The sequence below is a fragment of the Oncorhynchus tshawytscha genome, linkage group LG16 (genome assembly GCF_018296145.1).
Source record: "Oncorhynchus tshawytscha isolate Ot180627B linkage group LG16, Otsh_v2.0, whole genome shotgun sequence".
Classification (NCBI taxonomy): domain Eukaryota; kingdom Metazoa; phylum Chordata; class Actinopteri; order Salmoniformes; family Salmonidae; genus Oncorhynchus; species Oncorhynchus tshawytscha.
This window is the reverse complement of record NC_056444.1, coordinates 7253125-7270692: the sequence shown is the minus strand read 5'-3', so window position 1 is coordinate 7270692 and position 17568 is coordinate 7253125. Positions and strand designations below refer to the sequence as shown.

The 17568-nt window shown below is 42.4% G+C and overlaps 1 protein-coding gene across 2 annotated transcripts; it reads left to right on the top strand.

The window, feature by feature from the left end:
• The first annotated feature begins 749 nt into the window (after positions 1-749).
• On the top strand, positions 750-6735 carry LOC112234275 (leukocyte elastase inhibitor). 2 transcript variants are annotated; one of them, XM_024402329.2, is made up of 7 exons: positions 750-905; positions 1350-1548; positions 4660-4800; positions 5065-5182; positions 5443-5585; positions 5855-6022; positions 6213-6735. In XM_024402329.2, the coding sequence occupies exons 2-7, from the start codon at positions 1381-1383 to the stop codon at positions 6612-6614; spliced, it is 1140 nt and encodes a 379-aa protein (XP_024258097.1). In that variant the 5' UTR covers positions 750-905; positions 1350-1380; the 3' UTR covers positions 6615-6735. The 2 variants fall into 2 exon arrangements, with proteins under 2 accessions (XP_024258097.1, XP_024258099.1); XM_024402331.2 differs by having other exon boundaries at positions 759-905; positions 1376-1548.
• The last annotated feature ends 10833 nt before the right edge of the window (positions 6736-17568 follow it).

The window sequence follows — 17568 nt, the reverse complement described above, 5'->3', positions numbered from 1 at the left end:
ACAATGTGATTTTTCTGGATTTTTGTTTTAGATTCCGGCTCTCACAGTTGAAGTGTACCTATGATAAAAAATGACAGACCTCTTCATTAGTAAGTAGGAAAACCTGCAAAATCGGCAGTGTATCAAATACTTGTTCTCCCCACTGTATATATTACACTTGTGCATACGGAGTACACACTCATTTGTTGATATGATAAGTTCTGTCCATTTTCATGAATAGCCACACTTAGTACTGTTTTCCTCCAGAAACATGATTAAAAAGCTGCCCCTGTCCCCTTACATGTACCTAAAATGTTGAGGCAAACTCGGAATTTGATTCAAAAACGGTGTGGACATGTGTTGAACACAGGGAAAGAAAACATGTGGACACTCTGTACAGAATTGTATGGATGATTGAAGAACCATGTGAGCTCGGAGGACGATTGTACATATGAACCTGCCAGTTAAACTTGTTAAACTTTCCTGGTTAAAAAAGGCTGTACTGTATGGGGTACACTCACTGTTACCTTCGGGTGTATGTTTACTGTACTCTTTATGTAAATGTTATTGTACTGGAAATGTCAAATATATTTCTAAAACGAATTGGGTTTTTATGCAAATTGTTGATCTGTTTTCCTGGAATTAACAGCAATAAATACAAAATCATTATTCTTGTTTATTTCACTCTGTGTATATTTAGACCATACACTGCTTGGATGTAGTTTTTTACTTCATAGTACTGTACATTCGTTTGATCCAGTTGGTTTGCCGTAGTAGTCAGCTGAAAATAATTGAAAAGCGCACTTTGACAGGCCACGCTGTGTGTCTGCAGTTAATTGTTTAATAGATGGTTCCCTGGAACGTGTCTGTAGAAAACCACCTGTCTGGAAAAGGACCACCTGACATTCACAAATAACCAGTCTTTGGTGAGTAGCTGCTATATAATATTTCCCCCAATCAACTGGTGACGGTGCTGAACATGTTTTAGGAAGGTTTACTCTGTTGATCTTGACAACTTTCTGTTGAAGTTACGATTAGCTACGACTTTTTGTTTTGTTTAATTGGTGAATTACTTGCCGATTTACTTAACATAACTATTGATGTCTGCTTGGCTGCCTGGACGTGATCAAACATTTGGCCACCGCTCCAAAATCAGGAGAATAGCATAAATGTAACATCAGAGAGGACGGGACATTTTATCATTTAGGGTTAACGTTAACTAGCTGCTTTTTTTGTGTGTGTGTGTGTGTGTGTGTGTGTGTGTGTGTGGCGTACTTTTTTCAAAAGTAATATCCGCATTAGATGGATAATTGCGTCCCATTCATTGACGGGTCTGTTTCACTGATCCACGTTTGACTTTTCTTTCCAAGTTCTGCCTGCCTTCCTCTCCCACCAGTTACAATGGCAGCCGTGTCTGTAGCCAATACTAACTTCACCCTGGCGTTGTTCAAGAAGATCACAGAGAAAAACAAGAAGGGCAATGTTTTGTACTCCCCTCTCAGCATCTCCGCTGCCCTCGCCATGGTTTTTCTGGGTGCCAGTGGCAACACTGCTACTCAGATGTCAGAGGTGAGTCCGTGTGACCCGTTTTATTTTCGTTGTTCCGTCGATACGACACACTGTAAAACCGTAGTTATCCTGTATGACTCGGTGGAGTATGGCCCTTGTAACGCCAGGACTTTGGCTTTGTTTTACCATGACCAACTACACAATGTATACACACACATGTACATCACTTTGGGTTAAAACTTCTGCTAAATGGCAACAACAAAATAAACATATAGTACCAGTCATGTTTGTGCTGTCTAATTAGGATAACGTAGTTGAAGGAGATGACTATACTACAGTTCAAAGGTCTGGGGTCACTTAGAAATGTCCTTGCTTTTTATTTATTTTGTCGCTTAAAATGACATCAAATTGATTTAGAAATACAGTGTAGACATTGTTAATGACTATTGTAGCTGGAAACGTATTTTTTATTTATTAAAATGTACGTCTAGGTAGACCTTCTATAACGAGGCCCATTATCAGCAACCATCACTCCTGTGTTCCAATGGCACGTTGTGTTCGCTAATCCAAGTGTGTCATTTTAAAAGGCTAATTGATCATTTAGAAAACCCTTTTGGCGTTATGTTATAGCACAGCTGAAAACTGTTGGTCTGATTTTAAAGAAGCAGTAAAACTGGCCTTTGGGCAAGTTGAGTATCTGGACCATCAGCATTTCTGGGTTCGATTACAGGCTCAAAATGGCCAGAAACAAAGACTTTTCTAATGCATTTCGTCAGTCTATTCTTGTTTCTGAGAAATGAAGGCCAGGTGAGAAATTGTGTGTGTGTATATATACACACATCTTGTCCTATTTTGATGGCACGTTTCCAGTGTTGTGGTACAGGAGTGAATAGACTACAGTTACATTATGTTGGCTACATCTAAAAAGGGGAAGCCGTGTTACAATTGGAGATCTCCCATTGTAAAAAGGGGAAGCTGTGTTACAATGGGAGATCTATTGGAGATCTCCCATTGTAACACATCACACACACACATACAGTACCAGTCAACAGTTTGGACACTTATCCATTCAAGGGTTTTTATTTTTACTATTTTCTACATTGTAATATAACAGGCATCAGACTAAACATGGACTTAACATGTGTTTTTTTTTTTTAAATGTATGTTTTATATTTTTGTTCAATGTGTTTGATGAAAATAGTTTGGACTGTTCACTAGCAACAAAGATTGGATAATGGTGGCTAGCATTTGACTTGTCATATCGTCCTGTCTGTTATAGTTCACCCTATATCGTCTCAACTTCCATCAATTAATAAAAAATATGAGAAAAATTAAAGGCTCTACGTGAGTTCTCACTTACGTTCACTGGAAAGGTTTTTCCCACAGGTTTTCTGGGATGAATAGGCGTGGCTGACATGGCTAACCTATCCATGATGTCCTTGTCATCATCTGATCTATAAAACTGAGGTTATTGGTCAGCCCTACACACTGCCTTTTATTGTGGCAACGTGGAGGGTAATGTAGTTGTGTATATTGTGAGGTAATATCTCATCAGGCTCTCGGCTCTTCCTATTTGTTTTAGACTATAGGTTGTAGCCATGACAGGAAAACAAGGGTTGCAATATTATAGGGCGAGGCCCTGACATGAACAAACTGGGGGGAAAGCTACTTAGTCTGTTCAGTTCATGCAATCCCTACCTCTAGTGATGCACGCAAGATCGGTGGTGTGACGTTTAAGGTCATTAAAATGGGAGTGTCTCAAGTAAGTGAGGGTGGGACACTAATGATGCTTTCCTGTTGAGTAATGTTCACAGAACAAATATGTCAGGGGTGGTCTCAATTTCCTGTCAAGGACTCGACACTACAAGTGTCATTCCACCCACTTCGATGTCCGCTGGGTCTCTGTCCCGCTGATGTCTCTGCTTTGCCGACGCACACAAACCTAAAGAGGCTAAAGGCTTCGGTCCGGCTGGCGCCTAGCCAGACACGGCTAAGCAAAACGAACGTGTGCTCGCACACTACTTTAAGAAACCTTTTTAATAAGACCTTCTCTTGAAAAACTAGAACAAAAGCTAGTCCATTGTGATATGCCATAGCCAGTATTGATGGGTATAAATCTATACAGTTACATTTTGGAATGTTTTTCACTCTGTATCATATCAACAATATCTCAATATTATTTTGTGCTAGTTGGCTATACCTGCACCAAAACATATATTTTTTCATAACTTGTTTCTCCTTTTGTTTAGGGAGCTAATTTGTTTAATGCGCTTTTCATTTCCATAACTGATCAACCTTGTTTTCTCATGGCTTTCTGCAGCAGACATGCAATAGGTTTGGATCGTCATCTCGCAATAAATCAGAATTGAATCACTATGTATTGTATCGGCAGATAAGTATGGTGAGGTCCCTCCGGTATGGGGGTAATATGGTGAGGTCTCAGTGTGATCCTTGGTAATTCCCAGCTCTAGTAGCCTTTATACACTTCCTCAAAATAGTCCGAATTAAACTACGATAATTCAAGAAATCGGTCATTAATTCAGTCGTTAAGTCGTAAGGATCTTAGTCATTACATTTTACATCCAACTTAGATGTTTGGTGCAGTATTTCTCAAGTGAGTGTGCATGAAAAACAACTTGTTATCATTGAATGGCAACAAACACTTCATTGAATCCCTACTGTTGACGAAGGGGGCGTGGACTTCGGCTGCCCCAAGAAAACAATGTGCATGAACCGCCGAAAAACCCCTTATCAAAGACCAACAAGACCGTCACAAAATGTTGTCATTTTAATGTATGCTCTTTAATTTGTTACTTTAATTTTATTATTAACTGCATTGTTGATTTATGGGCTTGTAAGTAGGCGTTTCACAATACCTGTTGTATTTGGCACATGTGACAAATACAATTTTATTTGAGACTGGAGGGAATACTAGCTTATTTTCTCTACTAAGGTTTCAATTTGTTATATTTTTTTCTCATAATTGTTAAGGAAATATAAACAGGAAGTTCTGGTCACAAACCAATCATTTTGAAATAGTTCAGCAACACGAATGTAATCTGGGCTTGTCTAAGTGACAAATGGATGTCACAGGAAGATGCAACCACAATGTCACATTAGGTACATGTAAATTTATTTTTTGTTGGTTTCTCCCCCTACTTTTGTCACTAGACGATGTGCTTCAACAAAGCTACGGGTGACATCCATGTTAGCTTCGGCAAACTCATTCATGACCTGAACCTGCAAGGAGCCCCATACTCACTGAGACTGGCCAATCGCCTGTACGGAGAACAGTCTTACCAGTTTGTTGAGGTAACGTCCACAATGTGGAGTAAGTGTTGCATCTCAAATTAAAACATTTTTCTTTCTGAATAGACCCCAGTGACTGTATTAGAAAGTCATTATGCAAAGAGATACACCACACTAGCAATTTCCAGGATGTCCTATACATTCTATGACGAACTGTACATAGTCTAGTCCATTGTAGACGAGTCTCTTTAGTTTACGTACTAAGGGGTTTATAAAGTTAAGATATTGACTGTCTTAACCCTCTTGCGTCTGTGGTAAATGTGACAGACTTTCCTCGGGGACACCAAGAAGCACTACAATGCTGAGCTGGAGGCTGTGGACTTCAAGTCCAACGCGGAGGCTTCTAGAAAGAACATTAATGCTTGGGTGGAGAAGCAGACCTCTGGTGAATAGAGGCCAAAAGCTGTCTCCATGTGCACAATAACATTAACTCTTCTTTAAAATAATAATTAATAGCCTATGTATTGATATTATTCACTAAAATGTTTAACTATTCTCATTTGGTGTAAAAAATCTTTAAGGGACCACTAGATTGAGAATACATTTATTTCCTCCATTAGGTGTCCTTGATGCATCTGCTGTTTGTAACAAAGCTGTAGAAGAAGAAAGTAATTATCACCTCTAGTCTCTGTATTTTTGTTGTAGAGAAAATAAAGGACCTGTTGCCGGAGGGGGTTGTCGACCACCTGACCAGACTGGTGTTGGTGAACGCCATCTACTTCAAAGGCAACTGGTGTAAGAAGTTCAAGGGGGCCAGCACCAGCGATGCCCAGTTCAAACTGAACAAGGTACCAACCAGCCTGACAAAAATAACTACAGACATGAGAACAATAGTTTAACACCCCTGGTGATCATTCATCAAGAGTCTTTAGAGTAGCGCTTCTAAGGCAAAAGAGATGACTTTCACCAAACCACATTTTTATTTCTACTACATTTAATTACATCTTTATTTATTTACCATGTGTGTCACATGTGTAGCTTGATTCACTTTCATGACAATCAATGAGTAACTTTTGCAACCATGGTAATTTGTGACTACACAATAATTTGACTCCAGAATGAGTGTAAGCCAGTGAAAATGATGTGTCAGACGGCCAAGTTCCCCCTAGCCTTCATCCCTGAGGCCAACTGCCAGATCCTGTGTCTGCAATACGAGGGGAACGAACTGAGCATGTTCATCATACTCCCCAACGACATGGAGGACCACGTCACTGGTCTGCAGAAGGTAGGCAATGTTTACTCCGTCAGCAACATGGGGTTTGTGGCCTAAAACAATACAGTTAACTGCACGGCAAATACCTGCATTATGGTAATTAGAGGGTTAGCTCAAACCGAAATCAGTCTGTCATCCTCATATTCTTTAGAAGTGTCAGTCATGACTGTTTCCCAACCCCCCCCCTCAAAAAAAAACACAGCTGGAGAAGCTGCTGACCTATGAGAAAATTGTGGCGTGGACCAGGCCTGACATGATGGACACAGTGGAGGTTCAGGTGGGCCTGCCTAAGTTCAAGCTGGAGGAGACCCTTGACCTGAAGGACTTGCTGATCAGCATGGGCATGACGGACGCCTTCGACCTCTCAAAGGGAGACTTCTCGGGCTTGTCGCCCAGCAACGACTTGGAGCTGTCCGAGGTGGTGCACAGGGCCTTTGTGGAGGTCAACGAGGAGGGCACAGAGGCGGCAAGTGTCACGGCCGCCATCATGGGGATGCGCTGTGCCTTGAGGACCCCCAAATTTGTGGCTGACCACCCCTTTCTCTTCTTCATCAGCCACAACACCGAGAGCATTCTGTTCTATGGTCGCTACTGCTCCCCTTAGGAGCTTTAGCAAATGGGACATTCCACTTGGGTATTAAAAGATATATAATTACTGAAGCTGCTACATCAATATCGCATCTGTGCTTAGTGATCTTTGTCAATAAAAAAAATTGATGCGTTGAGTATATTTGTGGTGAAATGATGTTTTGAGGAATTTTCTTACTGATATGATGTCTATTTTTACCTTATCATGATCAATGTTTGTCTCCTCTGACCACCTAATTCAAATACCATTATCCTCAAACGTGTTTTTGTACTTTTTGTTTTGCTTACGAACTCCTAGTCTTCTGATTTGAATACTGGAGTTCTATTCAATTAAGCAACTATGTTTACAGAATAGTAAAGAATGTATCAACTAAAGTGTGCGTCATTGTTAGTAACTTTGATTTGGAAGTTTGACTATGAAAGCACTGATCATTTGTGCAATCTGGTCTCCTTGGGACATTCCTAACCACTCCGCTTTACCATAACCCTTACTGAACCATTGACAATGGGGTAGGGACATCCCTATCCTAACCACTCCCCTTTACCATAACCCTTACTGAACCATTGACAATGGGGTAGGGACATCCCTATCCTAACCACTCCCCTTTACCATAACCCTTACTGAACCATTGACAATGGGGTAGGGACATCCCTATCCTAACCACTCCCCTTTACCATAACCCTTACTGAACCATTGACAATGGGGTAGGGACATCCCTATCCTAACCACTCCCTTTACCATAACCCTTACTGAACCATTGACAATGGGGTAGGGACATCCCTATCCTAACCACTCCCCTTTACCATAACCCTTACTGAACCATTGACAATGGGGTAGGGACATCCCTATCCTAACCACTCCCTTTACCATAACCCTTACTGAACCATTGACAATGGGGTAGGGACATCCCTATCCTAACCACTCCCCTTTACCATAACCCTTACTGAACCATTGACAATGGGGTAGGGACATCCCTATCCTAACCACTCCCCTTTACCATAACCCTTACTGAACCATTGACAATGGGGTAGGGACATCCCTATCCTAACCACTCCCCTTTACCATAACCCTTACTGAACCATTGACAATGGGGTAGGGACATCCCTATCCTAACCACTCCCCTTTACCATAACCCTTACTGAACCATTGACAATGGGGTAGGGACATCCCTATCCTAACCACTCCCCTTTACCATAACCCTTACTGAACCATTGACAATGGGGTAGGGACATCCCAAGGACCACGGCTAGCAATGATCATGCACAAATCGAACACTGTTATTCATGTTGGTGTATAATAAGTCACATTGTCATAGATGCTAAGCAACAACAGCCCTTTGAGTGTTTCTAAAATCCTCTTTGGGGGGGCAAATGAATGGTAGAAAAACAATAGGAACCGTTTCCCTGTTTGAGCGCTAGGTTTTATGGGTATTATGCCTCATACTGTGGTGCTCTCTTATCGCAGCATTGGCCAACTCCTTGACCAACATGGCTGACCTTCTGAACTCCACCCTCTCCACCAGTACAGTTGGCATCCTGTACTGGTTACTGATTGGTTGGGAAGATGACACCCTTTTTAAAAAAACAAAAACATCCTGGTTTACAAATAATGACGGCTCTGCAGTAACTTTTATTTATAGTCAGTGTGAAAAATATGTTGATATAATGGCTGAGATATTTAGATGCAGATTCAAAAGTTTGGGGCCACTTAAATGTCCTTGTTTTTGAAAGAATCACTTTGTCCATTAAAATAACAATTGATCAGAAATACAGTGTAGACAATGTAAATGACTATTGTAGCTGGAAACGTCTGATTTAGTGTTTTTTTATGGAATATCTACATAGGTGTACAGAGGCCCGTTATCAGCAACCATCACTCCTGTGTTCCAATGGCACGTTGTCTTAACTAATCCAAGTTTATCATTTTAAAAGGCTAATTGATCATTTAAAACCCCTTTTACAATTGTTAGTACAGCTGAAAACTTGTGCTGATTGAATTAACAATAAAAATGGCCTTCAAGGTTAGTTGAGCATCTGGAGCATCAGCATTTGTGGGTTCGATTACCCTCTAAGAATGGCCAGAAACATAACTTTCTTTTGAAACTCGTCAGTCTATTCTTGTTCTGAGAAATTAAAGCTATTCCATGTGAGAAATGGCCAAGAAACTAAAAATCTCATGCAATGCTGTGTACTACCCTTCACAGAACAGTGCAAACTGGCTCTAACCAGAATAGAAAGAGTGGGAGGCTCCGGTGCACAACTGAGCAAGAGGACAACTACATTAGTGTCTAGTTTGAGAAACAGAAATCTCAAGTCCTTCAGCAGCTTCATTAAATAGTACCTGCGAAACACCAGGCTCAACGTCAACAGTGAAGAGTTGACTCCGGGTTGCTGGCCTTCTAGGCAGAGTTGCAAGGAAAAAGCCATATCTCAGACTGGCCAATTAAAATGGCTGTAGTTATGGATGGGCCCAGTAGAAAGCCCCTTGGTAATAACCAGGTCCAGAGTATGGCTACGGTTATGGGTGGGCCCAGTAGAAAGCCCCTTGGTAATAACCAGGTCCAGAGTATGGTTATGGGTGTGCCCAGTAGAAAGCCCCTTGGTAATAACCAGGTCCAGAGTATGGCCACAGTTATGGAAGGGCCCAGTAACATGTTGGATAAAGTCCATAGATTTCAAAAGATTCATAAATTCAATGGCCTTGGAGTCAGCGTCTTTGTCAATGTGAATATTAAAATCACCCAACACAATGATTTTATCATTGTTCTCAAGGACAATAGACAATAGTTCTGATAAATCAGTAAAGAAAGTGGGGCAGTGCTTTGGTGGCCTATACAGGGTGATGGTCAGCACTGGTGGCTGACATTTAAACAGTATAACATGATACTCAAAAGACCCAAAGTCGCCAAACGAAATATCCTCGGGGCGGCAGGGTAGCCTAGTGGTTAGAGTGTTGGACTAGTAACCGGAAGGTTGCAAGTTCAAATCCCCGAGCTGACAAGGTACAAATCTGTCGTTCTGCCCCTGAACAGGCAGTTAACCCACTGTTCCTAGGCCGTCATTGAAAATAAGAATTTGTTCTTAACTGACTTTCCTAGTTAAATAAAGGTTAAAAAAAAATAATAATATCCTCACAGCTGAGAGCGTTAGTAAAAATAGAGGCTGTACCCCCCCACCCTTTTTCAATTTTCTGATAGAGAATGAAAAGCTGTAGTCCGGAGGGGGGGGGGGATTCAATAAGAGCAGTACTACAGTTTGATGACGGCTATGTTTCAGTGAGAAACATGCAATCAACTTTTCGCTCAGTAATGAGGTCATTCACAAGAAATGTTTTACTGCTATAACATGTAAAAGTGCCATTTTCAATGAAAGGGAAAGGGGTAATACCTAGTCAGTTGTATAGGGAAAGGGGGGATACCTAGTCAGTTGTATAGGGAAAGGGGGGATACCTAGTCAGTTGTATAGGGAAAGGGGTGATACCTAGTCAGTTGTATAGGGAAAGGGGGATACCTAGTCAGTTGTATAGGGAAAGGGGGATACCTAGTCAGTTGTATAGGGAAAGGGGGATACCTAGTCAGTTGTATAGGGAAAGGGGGATACCTAGTCAGTTGTATAGGGAAACCTAGGGGGATACCTAGTCAGTTGTATAGGGAAAGGGGGATACCTAGTCAGTTGTATAGGGAAAGGGGGATACCTAGTCAGTTGTATAGGGAAAGGGGATACCTAGTCAGTTGTATAGGGAAAGGGGGATACCTAGTCAGTTGTATACCTAGTCAGTTGTATAGGGAAAGGGGGTCAGTTGTATAAAGGGGTGATACCTAGTCAGTTGTATAGGGAAAGGGGGATACCTAGTCAGTTGTATAGGGAAATACCTAGGGGGGAAAGGGGATACCTAGTCAGTTGTATAGGGAAAGGGGGATACCTAGTCAGTTGTATAGGGAAAGGGGGATACCTAGTCAGTTGTATAGGGAAAGGGGGATACCTAGTCAGTTGTATAGGGAAAGGGGGATACCTAGTCAGTTGTATAGGGAAAGGGGGATACCTAGTCAGTTGTATAGGGAAAGGGGGATACCTAGTCAGTTGTATAGGGAAAGGGGGATACCTAGTCAGTTGTATAGGGAAAGGGGGATACCTAGTCAGTTGTATAGGGAAAGGGGGATACCTAGTCAGTTGTATAGGGAAAGGGGGATACCTAGTCAGTTGTATAGGGAAAGGGGGATACCTAGTCAGTTGTATAGGGAAAGGGGGATACCTAGTCAGTTGTATAGGGAAAGGGGGATACCTAGTCAGTTGTATAGGGAAAGGGGGATACCTAGTCAGTTGTATAGGGAAAGGGGGATACCTAGTCAGTTGTATAGGATACCTAGTCAGTTGTATAGGGAAATACCTAGTCAGTTGGGGAAAGGGGGATACCTAGTCAGTTGTATAGGGAAAGGGGGATACCTAGTCAGTTGTATAGGGAAAGGGGATACCTAGTCAGTTGTATAGGGAAAGGGGGATACCTAGTCAGTTGTATAGGGAAATACCTAGGGGGGAAAGGGGGATACCTAGTCAGTTGTATATGGGAAAGGGGAAAGGGTATAGGGATACCTAGTCAGTTGTATAGGGAAATACCTAGGGGGGAAAGGGGGATACCTAGTCAGTTGTATAGGGAAAGGGGGATACCTAGTCAGTTGTATAGGGAAAGGGGGATACCTAGTCAGTTGTATAGGGAAAGGGGGATACCTAGTCAGTTGTATAGGGAAAGGGGGATACCTAGTCAGTTGTATAGGGAAAGGGGGATACCTAGTCAGTTGTATAGGGAAAGGGGGATACCTAGTCAGTTGTATAGGGAAAGGGGGATACCTAGTCAGTTGTATAGGGAAAGGGGGATACCTAGTCAGTTGTATAGGGAAAGGGGGATACCTAGTCAGTTGTATAGGGAAAGGGGGATACCTAGTCAGTTGTATAGGGAAAGGGGTATAGGGAATACCTAGTCAGTTGTATAGGGAAAGGGGGATACCTAGTCAGTTGTATAGGGAAAGGGGGATACCTAGTCAGTTGTATAGGGAAAGGGGGATACCTAGTCAGTTGTATAGGGAAAGGGGGATACCTAGTCAGTTGTATACAGGAAAGGGGGATACCTAGGTATAGGAAAGGGGGATACCTAGTCAGTTGTATAGGGAAAGGGGATACCTAGTCAGTTGTAGTCAGTTGTATAGGGGGGGGATACCTAGTCAGTTGTATAGGGAAAGGGGGTCAGTTGTATAAAGGGGATACCTAGTCAGTTGTATAGGGAAAGGGGGATACCTAGTCAGTTGTATAGGGAAAGGGGGATACCTAGTCAGTTGTATAGGGAAAGGGGGATACCTAGTCAGTTGTATAGGGAAAGGGGGATACCTAGTCAGTTGTATAGGGAAAGGGGGATACCTAGTCAGTTGTATAGGGAAAGGGGGATACCTAGTCAGTTGTATAGGGAAAGGGGGATACCTAGTCAGTTGTATAGGGAAAGGGGGATACCTAGTCAGTTGTATAGGGAAAGGGGGGATACCTAGTCAGTTGTATAGGGAAAGGGGGATACCTAGTCAGTTGTATAGGGAAAAGGGGGATACCTAGTCAGTTGTATAGGGAAAGGGGGATACCTAGTCAGTTGTATAGGGAAAGGGGGATACCTAGTCAGTTGTATAGGGAAAGGGGGATACCTAGTCAGTTGTATAGGGAAAGGGGGATACCTAGTCAGTTGTATAGGGAAAGGGGGATACCTAGTCAGTTGTATAGGGAAAGGGGGATACCTAGTCAGTTGTATAGGGAAAGGTTGTATAGGGAAAGGGGGATACCTAGTCAGTTGTATAGGGAAAGGGGGATACCTAGTCAGTTGTATAGGGAAAGGGGGATACCTAGTCAGTTGTATAGGGAAAGGGGGATACCTAGTCAGTTGTATAGGGAAAGGGGGATACCTAGTCAGTTGTATAGGGAAAGGGGGATACCTAGTCAGTTGTATAGGGAAAGGGGATACCTAGTCAGTTGTATAGGGAAAGGGGGATACCTAGTCAGTTGTATAGGGAAAGGGGGATACCTAGTCAGTTGTATAGGGAAAGGGGGAACCTAGTCAGTTGTATAGGGATACCTAGTCAGTTGTATAGGGAAAGGGGGATACCTAGTCAGTTGTATAGGGAAAGGGGGATACCTAGTCATTGTATAGGAAAGGGGGATACCTAGTCAGTTGTATAGGGAAAGGGGGATACCTAGTCAGTTGTATAGGGAAAGGGGGATACCTAGTCAGTTGTATAGGGAAAGGGGGATACCTAGTCAGTTGTATAGGGAAAGGGGGATACCTAGTCAGTTGTATAGGGAAAGGGGGATACCTAGTCAGTTGTATAGGGAAAGGGGGATACCTAGTCAGTTGTATAGGGAAAGGGGGATACCTAGTCAGTTGTATAGGGAAAGGGGGATACCTAGTCAGTTGTATAGGGAAAGGGGGATACCTAGTCAGTTGTATAGGGAAAGGGGGATACCTAGTCAGTTGTATAGGGAAAGGGGGATACCTAGTCAGTTGTATAGGGAAAGGGGGATACCTAGTCAGTTGTATAGGGAAAGGGGGATACCTAGTCAGTTGTATAGGGAAAGGGGGATACCTAGTCAGTTGTATAGGGAAAGGGGGGATACCTAGTCAGTTGTATAGGGAAAGGGGGATACCTAGTCAGTTGTATAGGGAAAGGGGGATACCTAGTCAGTTGTATAGGGAAAGGGGGATACCTAGTCAGTTGTATAGGAAAGGGGGAACCTAGTCAGTTGTATAGGGAAAGGGGGATACCTAGTCAGTTGTATAGGGAAAGGGGGATACCTAGTCAGTTGTATAGGGAAAGGGGGATACCTAGTCAGTTGTATAGGGAAAGGGGGATACCTAGTCAGTTGTATAGGGATACCCTAGTCAGTTGTATAGGGAAAGGGGGATACCTAGTCAGTTGTATAGGGAAAGGGGGGATACCTAGTCAGTTGTATAGGGAAAGGGGGATACCTAGTCAGTTGTATAGGGAAAGGGGGATACCTAGTCAGTTGTATAGGGAAAGGGGGATACCTAGTCAGTTGTATAGGGAAAGGGGGATACCTAGTCAGTTGTATAGGGAAAGTATAGGGAAAGGGGGATACCTAGTCAGTTGTATAGGGAAAGGGGGATACCTAGTCAGTTGTATAGGGAAAGGGGGATACCTAGTCAGTTGTATAGGGAAAGGGGATACCTAGTCAGTTGTATAGGGAAAGGGGGATACCTAAGTTGTATAGGGAAAGGGGGATACCTAGTCAGTTGTATAGGGAAAGGGGGATACCTAGTCAGTTGTATAGGGAAAGGGGGATACCTAGTCAGTTGTATAGGGAAAGGGGGATACCTAGTCAGTTGTATAGGGAAAGGGGGATACCTAGGTTGTATAGGGAAAGGGGGATACCTAGTCAGTTGTATAGGAAACCTAGTCAGTTGTATAGGGAAAGGGGGATACCTAGTCAGTTGTATAGGGAAAGGGGGATACCTAGTCAGTTGTATAGGGAAAGGGGGATACCTAGTCAGTTGTATAGGAAAGGGGATACCTAGTCAGTTGTATAGGGAAAGGGGATACCTAGTCAGTTGTATAGGGAAAGTCAGTTGTATAGGGAAAGGGGATACCTAGTCAGTTGTATAGTCAGTTGTATAGGGAAAGGGGGATACCTAGTCAGTTGTATAGGGAAAGGGGGATACCTAGTCAGTTGTATAGGGAAAGGGGGATACCTAGTCAGTTGTATAGGGAAAGGGGGTCAGTTGTACCTAGTCAGTTGTATAGGGAAAGGGGGTACCTAGTCAGTTGTATAGGGAAAGGGGGTACCTAGTCAGTTGTATAGGGAAAGGGGATACCTAGTCAGTTGTATAGGGAAAGGGGGATACCTAGTCAGTTGTATAGGGAAAGGGGGATACCTAGTCAGTTTGTAGTATACATTATGTTAGTATGGGTATTCGAACACAGCTCTTGTCAGTTGTATAGGGAAAGGGGGGGGGATACCTAGTCAGTTGTATAGGGAAAGGGGGATACCTAGTCAGTTGTATAGGGAAAGGATACCTAGTCAGTTGTATAGGGAAAAGGGATACCTAGTCAGTTGTATAGGGAAAAGGGGATACCTAGTCAGTTGTATAGGGAAAGGGGATACCTAGTCAGTTGTATAGGGAAAGGGGATACCTAGTCAGTTGTATAGGGAAAGGGGGATACCTAGTCAGTTGTATAGGGAAAGGGGGATACCTAGTCAGTTGTATAGGGAAAGGGGGATACCTAGTCAGTTTGTAGTATACATTATGTTAGTATGGGTATTCGAACACAGCTCTAGTCAGTTGTATAGGGAAAGGTGGGATACCTAGTCAGTTGTATAGGGAAAGGGGGGATACCTAGTTAGTTGTATAGGGAAAGGGGGGATACCTAGTCAGTTGTATAGGGAAAAGGGTGATACCTAGTCAGTTTGTATAGGGAAAGGGGGATACCTAGTCAGTTTTATAGGGAAAAGGGTGATACCTAGTCAGTTTGTATAGGGAAAGGGGGATACCTAGTCAGTTGTATAGGGAAAGGAGGGATACCTAGTCAGTTTGTAGTATACATTATGTTAGTATGGGTATTTGAACACAGCTCTACTCAGTTGTATAGGGAAATGGGGGATACCTAGTCAGTTGTATAGGGAAAGGGGGGTTACCTAGTCAGTTGTATAGGGAAAGGGGGGGATACCTAGTCAGTTGTATAGGGAAAAGGGTGGATACCTAGTCAGTTGTATAGGGAAAAGGGTGGATACCTAGTCAGTTGTATAGGGAAAGGGGGATACCTAGTCAGTTGTATAGGGAAAGGAGGGGATACCTAGTCAGTTGTATAGGGAAAAGGGTGGATACCTAGTCAGTTGTATAGGGAAAGGGGGGATACCTAGTCAGTTGTATAGGGAAAAGGGGTGATACCTAGTCAGTTGTATAGGGAAAAGGGGTGATACCTAGTCAGTTGTATAGGGAAAAGGGGTGATACCTAGTCAGTTGTATAGGGAAAAGGGGGATACCTAGTCAGTTGTATAGGGAAAAGGGGTGATACCTAGTCAGTTGTATAGGGAAAGGGGCGATACCTAGTCAGTTGTATAGGGAAAGGGGATACCTAGTCAGTTGTATAGGGAAAGGGGGATACCTAGTCAGTTGTATAGGGAAAGGGGGATACCTAGTCAGTTGTATAGGGAAAGGGGGTACCTAGTCAGTTGTATAGGGAAAGGGGGATACCTAGTCAGTTGTATAGGGAAAGGGGGGATACCTAGTCAGTTGTATAGGGAAAGGGGGGGGGGTACCTAGTCAGTTGTATAGGGAAAGGGGGATACCTAGTCAGTTGTATAGGGAAAGGGGGGATACCTAGTCAGTTGCACAACTGAATGCATTCAACTGAAATGTGTCTTCCGCATTTAACCCAACCCCCTCTGAATCAGAGAGGTGCGGGGGGCTGCCATAATTGACATCCATGTCTTCGTCACCCAGGGAACGGTGGGTTAACTGCCTTGCTCAGGGGCAGAATGTCTGCCTTGAGGCAACCAATGGAATATCAAACAAATTATTTACCTTAAAATCTCCAATCTAACAGAATTGTAGGAGATGACTCACTAGGTTTAAATACTTACTTACCTTTTTGTATTCAGGAAATGTTTTCTTCTTCTTTTGTCTCAGGGTATTCGCCTTATGTAGCCCCGCCCACCTGACTGGTTGCTCTACCTGGAGTTTGTGGTATACAACACATGTCTGCTCATTTGGCTGGCTGGACTGCTATTCTTGATAATTTAACTCATTCATTATGGTACAGATCATTACCTATTGCACAGTGTGCAGAGACTGAAAGCAGATTGACATCCAGACAAATAAATCATTCACACTCAATTCTACATTTCTTGTATATAAGCAGAGATCTGGTTATAAAATAAAAACTACTGACTACTAGTATCTAACTTAGTGGCTGAAAAACGAATCCTGCCATGGATGTCTATTCAATAGATTTATATTGTAAATTGGCTGTTGGATGTTTCAAATTGATTTTTAAAAAATATATGTATTTATATATTTTTTTTAATCAAAAGCTTAAAATATATATATATATATTCTTGTTAAAAAATTCAGTACACACAATCCAATCTTGTGTAATTTACACATGTCAAGAAAAAATCTTGTCTTTTCAAGACACTACCCAGTAGTAAACTAAAGTACATAGAAATTGAACAGGGTGCTTTTTTTTAGTTAAGTCGGAAGGTGGCAGCATTTAGCTGATGACTGAGCTGAGACAGGCTCTGTTCTCAAACACCCCCAGTATCATTGAGGTGTTCATCCATGAACAAACACAACTGAAAACAAACAGTAATACTGTATTTGTAACTTTAATATCATGGAGATTTTAACTTTATAATTTTGCTCTATTTTTGGTATCTACATATTAGTTGAGTCTTAAACCATGAAAGTGTGTTTATGTGATCTCAACCCCAGAAGTATATTCCTGACTGACTTTGAAGAGGTCATGAAAGAGGCACTAGGGTGTTTAAAGCTGTCCTTTGGGTTCTGACCATTGGCTTGAGTGACCGCTGGCAGCGCTGTGTGTGTGTGTGTGTGTGTGTGTGTGTGTGTGCGTTCATGCTTGTGTGTGGCTCAGTCAGTTGTGGCTTTGCCTAACTGGGTCATGAGTTATATACAGTGCCTTGCGAAAGTATTCGGCCCCCTTGAACTTTGCGACCTTTTGCCACATTTCAGGCTTCAAACATAAAGATATAAAACTGTATTTTATTGTGAAGAATCAACAACAAGTGGGACACAATCATGAAGTGGAACGACATTTATTGGATATTTCAAACTTTTTTAACAAATCAAAAACTGAAAAATTGGGCGTGCAAAATTATTCAGCCCCTTTACTTTCAGTGCAGCAAACTCTCTCCAGAAGTTCAGTGAGGATCTCTGAATGATCCAATGTTGACCTAAATGA